The following is a 16,263-nucleotide window of genomic DNA, read 5'->3' on the forward strand; positions in this document are numbered from 1 at the left end:
GGCTGAGAAGAAGGTATATCCTTTTGTTTTAGGATAAAATGTTCTGTAGATATCTATTAAATCCATTTGTTCCATAACTTCTGTTAGTGTCCTTGTGTCTCTGTTTAGTTTCTGTCTCCAGGATCTGTCCATTGGTGAGAGTGGGGTGTTGAAATCTCCCACTATTATTGTGTGAGGTGCACTGTCAAGCACTATGAAATCTAGCCTGCAGGAAGAAAATTAGCAGGTCAGTTTCAGCTTGATTTCTCTAGGTCTTGCAACAAGAATGTGTTATATGTAATAGAGTCTTACCTCCATAGAGTTGTGGGTAGTCAGGAACAATGGCATTAGACAATGTTTTTTTGAGAGGCCTGACATTAACTCACAGCCAGGTAGCTCATGCCTGGCACTAAGATTTTCATTTTATAAAATGTCCTCTGGGGGAAACATTGTCCCCTCCATGCAGGGTACTTGTGTTCAGTATAGTGGGGTATTGTTATGACAGACCTGACCATGTTTTGGGGAGGATTGTGGAAAGGCTTTGGAACTTTGTGTAATAAAAACCAATGCAAGAGAAGAATGTTGAGGGCAATGCAGAAAATGGAGGCCTGACTGTGAAGTGTCAGAAGGAAGTTTAAAGATTATCATGGCTGTTTGCTATTTTGAATTAACAGTCTGTCATTCTGATCAGTTGGTGGTTAACAAATTGGCACCATTGAAGTGAGACCTTTGCATTACTGGGACAATTGATGCTGGTTAGCTGGAGCTAAGAAATTAGCTGCGATGAAGAAGAGACCAGCATCACTCAGGTGAAATCTTCTTGGAAGTGTTTCTTCAGGGTCAGCACACAGAAACTATGTTCCTGAAGCAGCCAAAAGTGTAGCTTGTACTAGCAGGTGAACTTGGTAGTATAAGAGTCACCCAGAGGGTACTGGCTTTGAAAGTACGAAGGCGTCATGAAAAACAACTGAGACTTGGCACTTGGAGAGGGTTGAAGAGTGTGGCAGTTGAAAGCCCAGGAGTGAAGGGGTCATGAGGAGAAGTTGAAGCTTGACACCATGAGGCGAAGCTTTGACTGGGGAAAGTACATCCCAGTTGCAGCAGCCAGTACCATGGGATGACCACCACCAGCAGCAGCACTAGTGGAGTGGAACCTGCCAGGAAGCAGCACACACATGTTCACACACTCACAGAGAGGGAGAGAGGGAGGGAGGGAGGGAGGGAGGGAGGGAGGGAGGGAGAGAGAGAGAGAGAGAGAGAGAAGCACTCTTTACCTGAAGTACTACTCCCTGATAGACCTGTGTGCTATAAGAAAGCAGGCTGAAGGCTGAACAAGCCAAGAAGCAGCACTCCTCCATAGCCCTGTTTGAATTCCAGCAATAGCTTCCCTCAGTGGACTATGACTCTGAATCTGTAAGCTAAAAAAAACCCCATTCCTCCCCAAGTTGCTTTTGGTCATGGTATTTCATTACAGCAGTAGGAACCTTATTGGTTCCTGTAACTGCATATATATTTTGGCCATTAAAATAAATAGAGCTTTTTTTGTCTTTTGGCTTAGGGCACACAGTGTATTGTAAATGACAGCACCCACCCCCCCACCCCCCACTTAACCTTTGTAATCCCAGTCTAGGTTCTTCTGGATGATGGAACATGAGCTATAAGACTATGAGCTCACTGGTATACCTCCTTTTCTGTGAGATTCCTTTTTGGGGGGTAGTATTATGTAGGATAGCATAGTAACAAACAGAATTTCCATAAATTTGTATCTACACTATGAATTTAATTCTTTGAAAACAGTTGTCTGCCATTTTCATGACAAAACTGACCCCATGCAATGAATCTGCCTCCAATACACAGTGACTGGTCCCTCTGCAGGAAATGTTGCCTTTCTGTGTAGTGTTGACTTTGGTTGTTGACTATTTGGCATATAGAATTGGTAATAGGCTCTCTTCCTGGGAGAGAGGAGATCCATATTTTTGAAGCTGTATATTTCCTTTATCCTGTACCATGACCATTCTGCATATGAATCAACCTTGCTAGTGTTGGAATAGAAGCCGATTGACTTTGTGCTGTTGTCCTTGGGATGAAGTCGATTCTTACTCAGAAGTAGCAACCCTGGCCAGGTAGGGTAGCACCGGTGAGCCTTAGGCAGGAGGACTGCTGTGAGTTCAGAGTCATCTTTGGGCTACAAAGTGGTTTCAAGGCTAGCCAAGGCTATACCACAGGACCATGCTTCAAACAAAAATGTGGGGGGTGGAGGTGGGGGGCACAGCTAATCCCTGATTTCTTAACACTCAAGAGTTGAGGCAGGGGGCCGGGCAGTCGTGGCACACGCCTTTAATCCCAGCACTTGGGAAGCAGAGGCAGGTGGATTTCTGAGTTCGAGGCCAGCCTGGTCTACAGAGTGAGTTCCAGGACAGCCAGGGGCTCTATAAAGAAACCCTGTCTCGAAAAACAAAAAACAAACAAACAAAGAAAAAGAGTTGAGGCAGGAGAGTTACCATGAATTCCAGGACAACCTGAACTATAGAACATTTCAAAGAACAACAAAAATAGCAAACCAACAATTTATTTAGTCATTCTAAGGGACAGTGAGTTGGCTTAGAGCTATACTTAGCATCCAGACTGCCAACTTGAGTTTGAGGCTCAGGACCCACATGGTACAGGAGAGGAAGCTAACTTCCACAATTTATCTTCTGACTTTTCCACACATGTCTTTGCGTGTGTTCATCCCAGGTATCTCTTCCTTTTGTATATACATCAGTTCTGTTGGATTGGAACTCTACCGTGTGATCTTTTTTGACCTCCTTAAGGCCCTTATCTCAAATGCCAGTCACTTTGAGGGTTAGGATTTCAACATATGAATGATAGTAGGGAGGGGTACAGTTCCTGTGATAACATATGGGAAACCAAACAATATTTTCTTTAAAATGCCAACATTTGGTAAATATCTCAACAAAGGCTCAGAATAAACACAGAGTTCAACATATACATTACTAGAATAGGTAGAGAAAGAGGCTAGAAGGGCACAGGAACACAAAGCATGCTGGGAATTCTAAGAACATTTCTGGCCATTTTGCCTTTCTTAAACTAAAAAGGTTTGCTTTCATTTTTTTTTCATTGTTGTTTTCGTTTTTTCCTTCTTTGTTTGTTTGTTTGGTTGGTTAGTTCAGTGTTTTGGTATTTTGAGACAGGATTTCTCTGCGTAGCCCTGGCTGTTCTGGAACTCGATTTGTAGATCAGGCTGGTTTTGAACTTGAAGATATACTTTGCCTCTGCCTCCCAAGAGCTGGGATTAAAGACCTGTGCCACCACTACCCTGCTAGTTTCAATTCTTTGAATTGTCTATATCTGTAGATACATAAGTAAATGTAATAGCCAAAACAAAACAGTAGATTATAGACTTTTCTGTGTATAAAATACTAATAAGCTTAATTTTAAAACATTAATATTTTCAAGGAATTTTTTGGTTTGGTTTGGTTTGGTTTTTTTGAGACAGGGTTTCTTTATAGAGCCCTGACTGTCCTGGAACTCAGTCTGTAGACCAGACTGGCCTTGAACTCAGAGATCCACCTGCTTCTGCCTCCCAAGTGCTGGAATTAAAGGAGTGTGCCACCACTGCCCAGCCAAGGAAATTATTTTTATTGGAGTAGTTTACCTATAACATGATTGATATGTTTAGATTTAAATGTATATGCGTGTTTTATTTTCTTTGTTTTTTTTTTCATCATTTGTGTATAGTTTTCCATTATAAAGCTTTTTGTTTGTTTTAATTCTCTGATCATGGTTTGTCTTAGATGTGTTTCTGTCAGTGCCTCAAGCCCCAGTGCTCCAGCCATTGCAAGTGATGCTTTACTATTGCTCATATATCATGTACAAAATAATTTTAAATTCATCATTTGTTCATTTTTGTGTGTATATATGTTTTATCACAACATCTTAGCAACAGAAAACTAACTTCTGCAGCAATTGTACCAAGCTTGGGGTGTTGTTGTGATAAACTCGGTGACCTAAAGCAACTTGCAGTGGAAAGGGTTTATTTCAGCTTAGAGTTTACAGTGCATCGTGAAGGAAAATCTGGGCAGGAATCTAGAGACAGGAATCCTAGAGGAACTGGCTTGCTCTCCATAGCTTGTTCAGCTTGCTTCTTATACCACCCAGGTCATCTGCTAACACACACACACACACACACACACACACACACACACACACACACACACATTAGACTGGGCCCTACCACATCAATCATTATTCAAGATTTTTTTGCCTATAGGCTAACATGATGGAAGTATTTTTATTCTCAGTTTAGGTTCCTGTTCCCAGATGACCCTAGCTTATGTTAAGTTGACCCCCCCCCCCAAAAAAAAAAAAAAAAAAAAAAAACCAAGTGGCATAGATGAAATACAGATATGGCCTTTTAGAAAAAGTGTTAGAGGCTCCAGAGTTCAAAGTATTTAATACCCAAGTATATGGTCAACTGTGCAGTAATACTTTTTCTACTTTTTGCCTGTTAATGATTCAGTAGTGGGAAGGTAATTGCAGGCCAAATTTAGGAATCATATTTGTGATAGTTAGCTTTAAGTGCTAACTTGATACAACCTACATTAACTGAGAATAGTCTCAATTATGGTTGTGGGATTATGTAGGTTGAGTTTGCCTATGGGTACGACTGTTGGGGATTATCTTAGTTAAGTTAATAGATATGGGAAGATCCAACCCACTGGGGGCTGCAGTGTTCCCTAGTGGAGAAATCAAGCTGAGTACACGCAAGCCAGCAGGTTGGCATGCCCACCTCTCATCTCTCTGCTCTTAACTGTGGATGTGTTGTGACTAACTGCTTAAAGCCTCTGCCACTGTAACTTCCCCCACAGTGATGGGCTATGGTCTGGAATTTTAAGATAAGCTAAACCCTTTCTTTCCTAAGTAGCTTGTTGCCAAGATATTTTAGCAACTGAACTTAAATTAGAACAATATTCAAATATAGCTGTCCAAATTGCCAGTCAGTTGGCTGGAGGTCCTTTGGCACAACCCAGAAAAACTCATAGGTAGATAAGGAGAAGCTTGTCAAGTGCTGGTCTCTGGCTGCCATTATCTCCCTTAGGGTGTAGCAACGTTGAGCAGTAGGCAGCCGACAAGTGGAATAGGAAGAGATGACACCCACTTCCGTTACAGTCTGTGAGTGCCTTGGGTATTGGGACCTCTAAGCGAACTGGACCAGAGGTTCTTCCTGGGTTTATGCTGGAACTCGGAAGGGCAAGGCCAGGGATGAGAAAGAGTTAAAACCTGGAGTGAGGAGGGATGCCATGGCTGATGACCCAAGCCAGCACACGGAGCCATATCACAGCTCCTTTTTTGGTAGAATAGGGAAGTGTACTGGCTAGCTTTGTGTCAACTTGACACAGCTGGAGTTATCACAGAGAAAGTAGCTTTAGTTGGGGAAATGCCTCCATGAGATCCAGCTGTGGGGCATTTTCTCAATTAGTGATCAAGGGGGAGACCCCTTGTGGATGGAACCATCTCTNCTCTGGGCTGGTAGTCTTGGATTCTATAAGAGAGCAGGCTGAGCAAGCCAGTAAAGAACATCCCTCCATGGCCTCTGCATCAGCTCCTGCTCCCTGACCTGCTTGAGTTCCAGTCCTGACTTCTTCAGTGATGAACAGCATTGTGGAAGTGTAAGCCAAATAAACCCTTTCCTCCCCAACTGCTTCTTGGTCATGATATTTGTGCAGGAATAGAAACCCTGACTAAGACAGGAAGCAAAAAAACTAGTCCATTCAGTTCATCTGACAGCAGAACTGCTGGAAGCTGAAAGGACCTCTAGTTCCTCTTTTGCAAGGTACATGCTGGTACAGTCAGCGAAGCATCTGACATCTCAGTATCTGGAACATTTGACCACAGCTTTACAATGAAACTGTCAAGAGCCCTGGGGCCAGTCCATTGCCTGTCTTGCCTAGCAGGACCCGGACAAGGAACAAGGTCCAGCACTCCTTGCTCCATCTACAGGGTTTCAAAGGGCCTTTGATTGTACCTCGTCCCCAAACTCAAACTCTTCCACCAGCTAAAGCCTGCAGTTTCCCTTGTCCTGCTCCCTACAGCTGTTCATTCTTCCAGCTCAGCTCTGTCTTCTCTTGCTCTCTTTTCCACTGCCCTGCTTCTTGTCCTGACCACATTTGTTTAGTAGCTGTTTCAGAAAGCAGGCTTCCTTGCCTGTTAGCAACTTGGCCTGCCATCAGCAACCAAGACCACTGCCATGTCTCCACTGTTGAAGTGTCTCTGTTACTGTTTTGTACTACCAGCTCAGCCCACACTACTAAAGGGAGGCAGGAGAAGGTACTTGAGTGCAGCCTTGTATCGTGCCTAATGTTACAACGTCACTTCCGGCAACAGAAAAAAACCTGAGTGGCTTGTTTAATCTAAGAAGAGGTGTTTAAGCCATCACATTTTTTTATTTAGACCACTTGCAGCTAATTATTTAGACCAGTCACAGCCTTTCCTCCTAGCAGCAAAGGCAGTTATTGGGCCAGGCTCTTTTTAACACTAGTCATGGCAGTATCTCCTAGATACTGTCAGGGCCAGTACACCCTTCTCCGGCCTAGACGAAAATGGTTGCAGGGTCATATAGACTATATTGAGGCTTGTGATAAAACCTCTGGACAAAACTTCTTCAGACAGTCCTGTGAGCCTGTGCAAACAGCTGTGATCTTCCTGTTGTTTTCTCAGGATGTCTTTGAAGTCTTAGAGATTATGGCTGCTTATGGCCTGAGGGTCATCTAGCTGGCTGGTTGATAGGGTTTTTTGGGTTTGTTTATTTGGTTGGTTGGTTTTGGTTTTTTATTTTTACTTTTTAAATTCAAGTTAGCCAGGGCAGCAAGGCGGATAGGAGTCAGCGTCTTGTCTTGTTCACAGGAAATAAATGTAAAGAATTTACCACTGACACTAATAGTGATTTCTAGCTCATTTTAATAGTACTTAGCACACCCCTGTTGCCTGGAAATAGCTAAGATGAGGGATCTATGCTAAGGAGGCAGGGACTGAAGTCTCAAATGGTGTCTCAGTTGTGTTGAAGTTGCCATTAACTGTTCTGTAGAACTTTCCCACCAACTGAATTGTTACCCTGAGTCTCATTCTCCTATATCAACCAGTTATTGCAGTGTATCTTGAGTATATATATGAAAGTTCCCACCTGCCTAGGCCTGTATCCGTACTGAATAAAAGGGGGAAATTTTCTGATTACTAGGAGCCGAAATCAGGTAAATTACTAGCACTTTGTCTGCTTTGCTTGGATTGAAGTTAATTAGGCCAATGTCTAAGGGAAAAATAAAGAGTCTTGTGAGTTATGTGCTGAACAGTACAGAACTGAGGCTTACTTCCAGACAGTTCTTGCTGAAGATTCAGGTACCGAAGAGTTTAGAGCCAAGAGCCAGGCTCCACAAAGGAAACCACTGCCAGAGGCCTGCTGGGTGTCACGCTGGTGTAGGAGTTGGGTACAGTCATGTGCTAAGGCAATGGCACTGTGAAGGTCAGTGCTGAGGTGACCCTGAAGGGTCAGGTGGTGAAGAACAGGTTCCAGAAGTCACTCTCTAGAGTTCAGTGCTGAGGGAACAGGCTTTTCAGGATTCTGCACTGAGCAGACTGGATCCTGATAAGCTGATTGGGGATTGGGAGAATTCCTGCTAAAGAGGCTCCCCGAGGAGTTACTGCTAAGGAGTCTGGGGTGGACAAGTTTTCTCTGACAAGTGGAGTCATAGTTTATACCAAGAACTTGGGAGCTAAAGAGTTCAGCAGTAAGGAAGAGATAGCCAGACATTGGGCTCTCGAGCAGATTTTCTGCTTTTCTATCTGAATTCTGATTTGCCTTAACTTCTAAGAAAGTGATGGCCTTCTAGATATGCTTGCCTCAGATGAGTCACCAGAAGGGATCTTTAGGGATGTAAGAACACAACAAATGATGGCCTTGAAATTAACCAAACTAAATCTCTTTGTGCCATTGATCACTGCTCATGGACAGCCTTTTTTTCCCCCCCTTGTCAGGACAGATCTTATGCCTTCAGGTGGTGTGGAGTCTGGTGATGCCCTGGAGCCATGGAAGGCTAGACATCTTCAGTTGGCCCTATGGAGATTTGGAATAGAACTTCAGTGTGTGGAAAGGGCCTAGACCACTCACCCAGAAACACATTGAAAGTCAGTTAATGGTAAAGGAGAGTGAAGAGGTTCACTAGCATTCTTGAGTCCAGACTTTTGATGAAACTGCTAAGCTGCACTCTAGAAAAGGAACTAGGTATTTATTCTCCATATCATTCAAAGTCTTGTGGTTTTGGAGATAAATACAGTCCATGCTTTAAAAGAGGTAAATGTGCTCCATAACTTAAAAGAAAGTTACCTAGAGGTCTGGGGTAACTCAATCATAGAGCACTTGACTGGAAGGTGAAAAGTCCTGAGTGCAGTCCCTTGTATGTTAAAAACCACCACTAAACCAAAGTATGGCTAGTTAAATGTCACAAAGTCCCACTTCATAGGTGCATTTTTAACACCAAGCCAGGCAGGAATTACCTTTTCAAATCTAATAGCAGAAAATGATCTTGATCCTTGGTCCTCCCGCCTCCTCTCCATAAGTGGTAGGATCATAGGAAAGGGCCACGAAACCTCACTCGATTGGAAGTTTAATTGGTAAGCTGTAGTATTGTTCATGTATTGCATATGTGGAGGTAGGAGTTCAGTGTGCTGGCATAAAGAGGACCTGTGTGCTACGGTGGCCATCTGGAAACTTAAAGTGTCTGCTAGTGCTGCAGTAGTTCAGTGATGCCTGCAATTTCTTCTTGTTGTTTAGTATTTGCTGATGAAATATATTCTTTGACAGTTTCATACATGTACATAATACACTGTTACTCTTATCTTACCCCTTGTCTTTTTATGCAACCCCTGTTAGGCCCCTTCCTCCCTGTAAGTCCCTCTCCCACATTCATTCCTGTTTGGTTTGCTTTATGATTTCAGCCAAGAGAGTCTGTGTGTCAAACAGGTTTGGAATTATCCATTGGATTCTGGTGGGCTCACTGATACAAACTGAAGGCAATGGTTGTCCTCCGGATTCCATCTGTCACCAGTAGTTCAGTAGGTAGAGTAGGGTCCGTTGAGTTTCTCCCTGGTCTATAATTAGGTTTTAACAGACTCTAACTTGTGCAAGCCCAGTATGGGCAACCACAGCTCCTATGAGATCTTGTCTGCAATGGTCTTGTCATACCTAAAGATAGTATTTTATGCCGGGCATTGGTGACACACACCTTTAATCTCAGTACTTGGGAAGCAGAGGAAGGTAGATCTCTGAGTTCGAGGTCAGCCTGGTCTATAGAGTTCCAGGGCAACCAGGGCTACAAAGTGAGACCCTGTCTCAAAAAAAAAAAAAAAAAAAAGTATTTCCTACCTCTTGTCCCTCTCTTCCAGCTCCTGCATTCTTTCCACTTTTTTCTTCCACATTGTCCCCCAGGCTTTAAAGGCTGTGGAACAGATGTCCTGGTTTAAGACTAGACATCTTGATCAGCTGTAAGTCTGTGTTCTCTGCAAAGAAAAGTCTCTCTGATTAAGGATGAGAGTGGTGGTAGCAAGAAAGTAAGCTGAAGATAAGCTGGAGGCTTCCTCACTGCTGCCTAGGGTTCATAGTGCTACCTGAAGGCACTGTGGAGGCTACTTGAGAGATAAGGCCTCAATATTCTTATTTTGCTGTGAACCCCCAAAAACTACAGTGCTAATTTACCAAACAAGATGGGGCCACCAGTATAATAGCAGCACAGCTTTTCTGAAGGCAGACAACCACTTAGGTTAAATTGAGGCTTGATTGACAAAAGAGAATGCATGCCTGATACTCTTGAACCCACTCTAAAACCCATAGACCCTAGTGAGTACTTTACCACTGTGGCTTAACTACGTTGTCATGGCACCAGACTTCAGTCTAAACATTTATGTTTATGCCCTTAATTTTTTAAGTCTGTCTTTGGAGGCTGGCGAGATGGCTCGGTGATTAAGAGTATTTGCTGTTCTTCTAGAGGTCCCAAGTTCACCAACCAGCAACCATGTGAACAGTTCTCAACTGCCAGGAGATCTGACACCCTCCTCTGGCTTCTAAGGACAGTATACACACATGACATAGCACATACACATAAATAATCATGATTTTCTTAAGTGTACTGGCACCCATGTAAATACATGAAAGCAGTCTTTGTGTCAAAATTGATTTCTTGTTACTCTCATTAATGAGAGCCATTTGAGCAAGTAGAAACAACTCGGCCATCTTACTGCTCTGGCCCCCTTGTTTGTGATACCAAATTTAGTTCCATCTGGAGAAGAGGCTAAGTAGTGTCAGGGTTCGTTTGCACTAGATGGATATTGTTACCTGGAAGTTCAGGTTGAACTGATGGCTGTCCTGAAGACGCCCTGACTTTTTGTCTAAGTTGTTTAGAACACAGTATGTGTTCTATGGTATAACAACAGCTTCATACTGTTTCTTAAAGGGAGGTGCAAAGGAATTGAAAGGTTTTTATTTCCCTTTCATTATTTTTCTTCAGCATCTTACCTTTAGCCTAAGTATCTGAGCACTGCTAGATAAAATCAAACCATCTTCCCTTTCCTACATTTTTGTGCTGTTTAAGTATATTAATAAGTTATCAGCTTTAATCATGCTTTTATTATTGTAGTGAATCAATCTCATTATTCCCAGGCCTCCTGTGAAAATCATACCCTTGTATCTGGTAAGTGCCTTCTACAAATGTGTGATCCATATTTGTTGAATCTTCCCAGTTTTCCTCAGCATTTTTCAATGTTGGGAAGCCTCCCATTTCATTTGAGTCCACCGCCTTGCAGTCTGTCAACCATGTGGGGCCACCTGTTACCGCATTCTCCCCTCTTATTGTAACATCTGCAGGTAAATACTGATTTGCTTTACCTGGAACTTTCTTACAACATGGAGCACATTTTCCATTTAGATTTTGTTTACTATTCCAGATGGTGAGACTAAGATCAAGATTGGAGAGCCAGCTACAGAGGAGGAGATGACAGGAAAGATTGAAACATTGACTGAAGAGTCTGGCAGCATCACAGAGGATGTTCTCCATGATTCCAAAGGCAAAGAATTCTGTGAATTTGGAGATGAATTGAATGATCAGATTCTTTTCAGAAGAAGACAGTATAGCTGTGATGAATGTGACCAAAGCTTTGCTTGGAGTACAGGTCTTATTAGGCACCAGAGAACTCATTGGAAACCTTACGAATGTGAGGAATGTGGAAAGGCCTTTCGGATGAGCTCAGCCCTGGTTCTGCATCAGAGAATTCATACTGGAGAGAAGCCCTATCCTTGTAGTTGGTGTATTAAAAGTTTTAGTCGGAGCTCAGACCTTATTAAACATCAAAGAGTCCACACTGGTGAAAAACCTTACAAGTGTGATGAGTGTGGGAAGGCCTTCAGTCAGAGCTCAGATCTTATGATACACCAGAGAATCCACACAGGAGAAAAACCCTACCAATGTAGTTATTGTAGTAAAAGCTTTAGCCAGCACTCAGGCATGGTTAAACATCTGAGAATCCACACTGGAGAGAAGCCTTATATGTGTAACCATTGTTACAAACATTTCAGTCAGAGTTCTGATCTTATAAAACATCAAAGGATCCATACTGGGGAGAAACCGTACAAGTGTGATGTGTGTGGGAAGGCCTTCAGTCAGAGCTCTGATCGCATTCTCCATCAGAGAATCCACACTGGGGAGAAGCCGTATCCATGTGCTCAGTGTAACAAAAGTTTTAGTCAGAATTCAGACCTTATTAAACACAGAAGGATCCACACTGGAGAGAAACCATATAAGTGTAGTGAATGTGGGAAAGCTTTTAACCAGAGCTCAGTCCTTATTCTGCATCAAAGAATTCATACCGGAGAGAAACCCTATCCGTGTAACCAGTGTACCAAAAGCTTCAGTAGGCTTTCAGATCTTATTAATCATCAGCGAATTCACACCGGAGAGAAGCCTTACCCATGTAGTCAGTGCAGTAAGACGTTCAGTAGGAGGTCAGACCTTGTTAAACATTACAGGATCCACACTGGGGAGAAGCCCTATGAGTGTGATAAGTGTGGCAAAACCTTCAGTCAGAGTTCCAACCTTATTCTCCACCAGAGAATCCACACTGGAGAAAAACCATACCCTTGCAACAGCTGTTCTAAAAGTTTTAGTCGCGGTTCAGATCTCATAAAGCATCAAAGAGTACACACTGGAGAGAAACCATACACGTGTAATCTGTGCAATAAGAGTTTTAGTCAAAGTTCAGACCTCACTAAACATCAGAGAGTGCATTCTGGGGAGAAGCCCTACCACTGTAGTAGTTGTAACAAAGCCTTTCGTCAGAGTTCTGACCTTATTCTCCACCATAGAGTTCACACAGGAGAAAGACCATATGCATGTACACAGTGCACCAGAAGTTTCAGTCAAAAGTCAGACCTTATTAAACACCAGAGAATTCACACTGGAGAGAAGCCATATAAATGTATGTGTGGGAAGGCTTTCAGTCAGTGCTCAGCCTTTACCCTTCATCAGAGAATCCACACTGGAGAGAAACCATATCCATGTGCTCAGTGTGGCAAAAGCTTCAGTCAGCGCTCTGATCTAGTTAACCATCAAAGAGTCCACACTGGTCAAAAACTACAAATGTGATTGATACCTGTGTGAAACCTTCAGCACTGTGACCAATCTTACTGGATATCAGAGGATCTGCCGGGAGCCGTTTGTACCTTCTTTGAAATGGGGGGGGGGGGGAGAAAAGTCTGCCTCCCAGGCAGAACCAAAGCAGGGCAGAGTCTGTTGGCAGGTTTCCCAGCTTGCTGATGCGTGGACCAGTAAGAGGAGGTGTGCTTGAGGCTCAAGTCAGGGGGTTGAATGTTCTGTTGACCTCGGTGGAAGGAACAGGGAGGTTATTGGATGGGAACAGATGTCTTATGTGTATATTTCAGCAAATTGTTAATGTTGGCTTTTGGCTTTGCTTCCCATGGTACTGTAGTATAAAAAAGGCTATGAGAAATACACTCACTGCTGGCGTGGTAATGACCTGCAGCCCTCCACTATCTGTCTCTTGCATCATTTTTCTATCTTTAATCATCCTCACTTCCCCCTCAAGAGGCTGTTCCACTTCATGCCAACCGGACCTGACTAGTTCAAGGACCCACATAGAAGAGAAGCTTCTGAGCTCATGTTCAGGGAAGCAGATGTTCAACAAATCTGATCTTGGTGATTTTAAGTAAATCCATTCTAGGCAGGCACACGCCTTTCATCTCAGCACTTGGGAGGCAGAGGCAGGTGGATCTCTCTGTTTGAGGCCATCCGGGGCTACACATAAAAATCCGCCTTGGGGGGCAGGTTAGAGCAAGTGGGAGGGGGGGAGGGAAAAGGAAGAGATTCGTTCTGAGGAGGAAGACTGCGTCAATGCGGGAAAACCTGCCGTGTACAAATGCAAAGAGCATACTAGACCAGAATCTTATCAATGCTATAATGACCACAAAATAGGTTTTAATCAATGTTCAGTCCATGCTCCACTTAAAAAACATTGGAAGATTAATTTTATAATTTACATTAGAGCTGAGAATTACTGGTATTAAGGAAATCCTAAGGTGCTCTGGGATTTGTATGAAAACCTTCATTGCTTGTAATTTTTTTAAATGAATTAATAGGCTAAAATAGAAATTCTTACCTTTGCTGTGATCTAAGAAAATCTCTTATTGGGACACAGTTCACAGAGATTTATATTATAAAAATATAAAATTAATGCAGTTTATCAATTTTAAATATCAATGTGGAAGATCTCAAAAGTCAGAGTGAAATATATTCATCTTAGAAGCTCTACCTTTACTGAGTCTAAATTACCAACTGCATATCAGAAATTATTTTAGAGGATGTAGAGAAACCTTAAGTCCTGTAATTAAAAAGGTATTAATATTGACCTCACACATGTGCCCTATGTTCATGCTAATATCTGTCTCTGGAATTTGATGGTAGAAGTCTAGTTTGCGTTTTCCTAGTGAGCATGAGTCCCAATGGTACACACTGCAATATTAGTTCAACTTTATTTACTGCATTAACAGTAATGCAGACTGTCTTAGTCAGGGTTTCTATTCCTGCACAAACATCCTGACCAAGAAGCAGTTGGGGAGGAAAGGGTTTATTCAGCTTACACTTTCCACATTGTTATTGATCACCAAAGGATGCAGGACTGGAACTCAAGCAGGTCAGAAAGCAGGAGCTGATGCAGAGGCCATGGAGGGATGTTACTTACTGGCTTGCTTCCTCTGGCTTGCTCAGCCTGCTCTCTTATAAAACCCAAGACTACCAGCCCAGGGATGTTCCCACCTACAAAGGGCCTTTCCCCTTGATCACTAATNTACCAGCCCAGGGATGTTCCCACCTACAAAGGGCCTTTCCCCTTGATCACTAATTGAGAAAATGCCTTACAGCTGGATCTCATGGAGGCATTTCCTCAACTGAAGCTCCTTTCTCTGTGATAACTCCAGCTTGTGTCAAGTTGACACAAAACTAGCCATTACACAGACCAAAATTTTATTGGTCTGTAATCACTTCACACCCTCTGAACACATGAAAAAAATTTTTTTTAAAGAAATGTATGTAAAAACTATTTTCTCATCTATTGAACAAAAATGGAGCTGTGGTATTGCAGTACTAAGTTCAGTAGTTCCTTGGTATCCAGAAGGGATGTTCCAAGGCATAGAACTTTATCAGTCAGCTGATAGTCTTGTTAAATTCAGGTAGATTATGACTAGGCACAGTGCATTACCCTAGCTGATAGACTAGCAGTTCTCAGTTCTAACATTAACAGCTCCAAACAGTGCCATCGACTTGAGTCCTTGTGTCAGTTTTTCATTGCCCTCCTCACAGCCAGCAAATCAACTACCAGCAATTTTTGTCATTTTTCAACAAATGGAGCTAGCTGTTCCAGTCACTGGTTTCTATCCACTCTCATTAGTAACAGCTCTAGGGAAACCAGTCAGCCTGCTTTATCCAGAAATCATAAATATGCAAAACCATCTAGAGATTTCATTGGTACTTATGCTGCAACGATGCATAGGCTGACCAGATAAGGATGAGAGGAGGGCCAGGTTATATAGGCAAAAGGGATAGACTTCCATAGATTCATGTCCTGCTGGTGAACTGCAGGCTATACAGTTGTAGGTTGTGATTAGGGCAGGAGCCCTTTGTGGATATGAATGGAGACAACTGAAGCAGCTGAAGGATGACAGCATCAGTACTCCAAGCCTTTTGTACAGCCAAAGTCACACTGTGGCTGTTTGCAGTTCAGAAGATTTTGCAATGCTCTATCACTTGGTCAGCCTAACACCATTTCCTTGTTTAAGTACTTACTGTGCACTGTGTCCATAACTTGCACTTTGAGATGCCAGATTAGTAATACATTTTTCCCTTTACAATTTCACAAAAGATTCATTCTTACTGTAGACCTTAACATCCTCAGATTTTTTTCCTCCCCTCAAATGAAAGCCTTCCACTTTTTTACTTACAGATGATAATAGTCTTCTCTTCCACATATCGTAATTGCCAGCATCATTACTTTTAATCTTGGGGCCATTGCTGAGTACAGTAAGGATTATTTGAACATAAGCAATGAAAGTATGCAGCTACCAAGTGACTAATGGGGAAGGTAATCCCTTTATAGGGTTGTGAGCCACCATGTGGTTGCTGGGAATTGAACTCAGGACCTCTGGAAGAGCAGTCAGTCCTCTTAACCACTGAGCCATCTCTCCAGCCCAAAACCACTCTTAAAAAACACCAGAGAGGGTTATAATTTGGGACAAAAACTGCTACATTGACCCCCATCTTGCCCAGAGTGCTCAAGGCTGGTATGTTGAGTGCATCAGGAATACAGTTGTCTTTGATTGTGAATTCCTACCCATTGCCTCTCTCAGTGAATGTGGAAATGGCTGCCTGGGTTTTCCCATTTCAGGATGGGCTTTGGGAAGCACCTATATTGGCTGAAAATTTGAGAATGCGAACATTCCATTCATTAGTCTGATCAAGCTATTAATTAATATTTAGACTATAGCTCAAAATGTGAAACATATTTTGTTCAATCCGTATTTGTCTTGCACATTATAAATATATTTTTTTTTAGTAATGTAGGGATGGGNAGGGAGATAATAATGCCCTTGGCATGATTCGTGAAAGCAGCTGTGACAACCTCCAATCAGTTTACTTCATTTCAAACCTATTTCCAATCACAGGAAAGATTTCT

The 16,263-nt window shown here is 42.6% G+C and overlaps 1 protein-coding gene across 2 annotated transcripts in view; it reads left to right on the forward strand.

Annotated features, from left to right (window-relative positions):
* The window catches only part of LOC115062404 (zinc finger protein 271), a 15,178-nt gene extending 2,110 nt beyond the window's left edge, over positions 1-13,068 (forward strand). For both annotated transcript variants that reach the window (XM_029546986.1, XM_021215087.2), the window contains exon 3: positions 10,972-13,068. In XM_029546986.1, coding sequence (XP_029402846.1) covers positions 10,972-12,665 — 1,694 coding nt within the window. In that variant the 3' untranslated portion in view covers positions 12,666-13,068. The remainder of the gene's footprint in view (positions 1-10,971) is intronic.
* Positions 13,069-16,263: the final 3,195 nt, after the last annotated feature.

The sequence above is a fragment of the Mus pahari genome, chromosome 15 (assembly GCF_900095145.1).
Source record: "Mus pahari chromosome 15, PAHARI_EIJ_v1.1, whole genome shotgun sequence".
Lineage (NCBI taxonomy): Eukaryota > Metazoa > Chordata > Mammalia > Rodentia > Muridae > Mus > Mus pahari.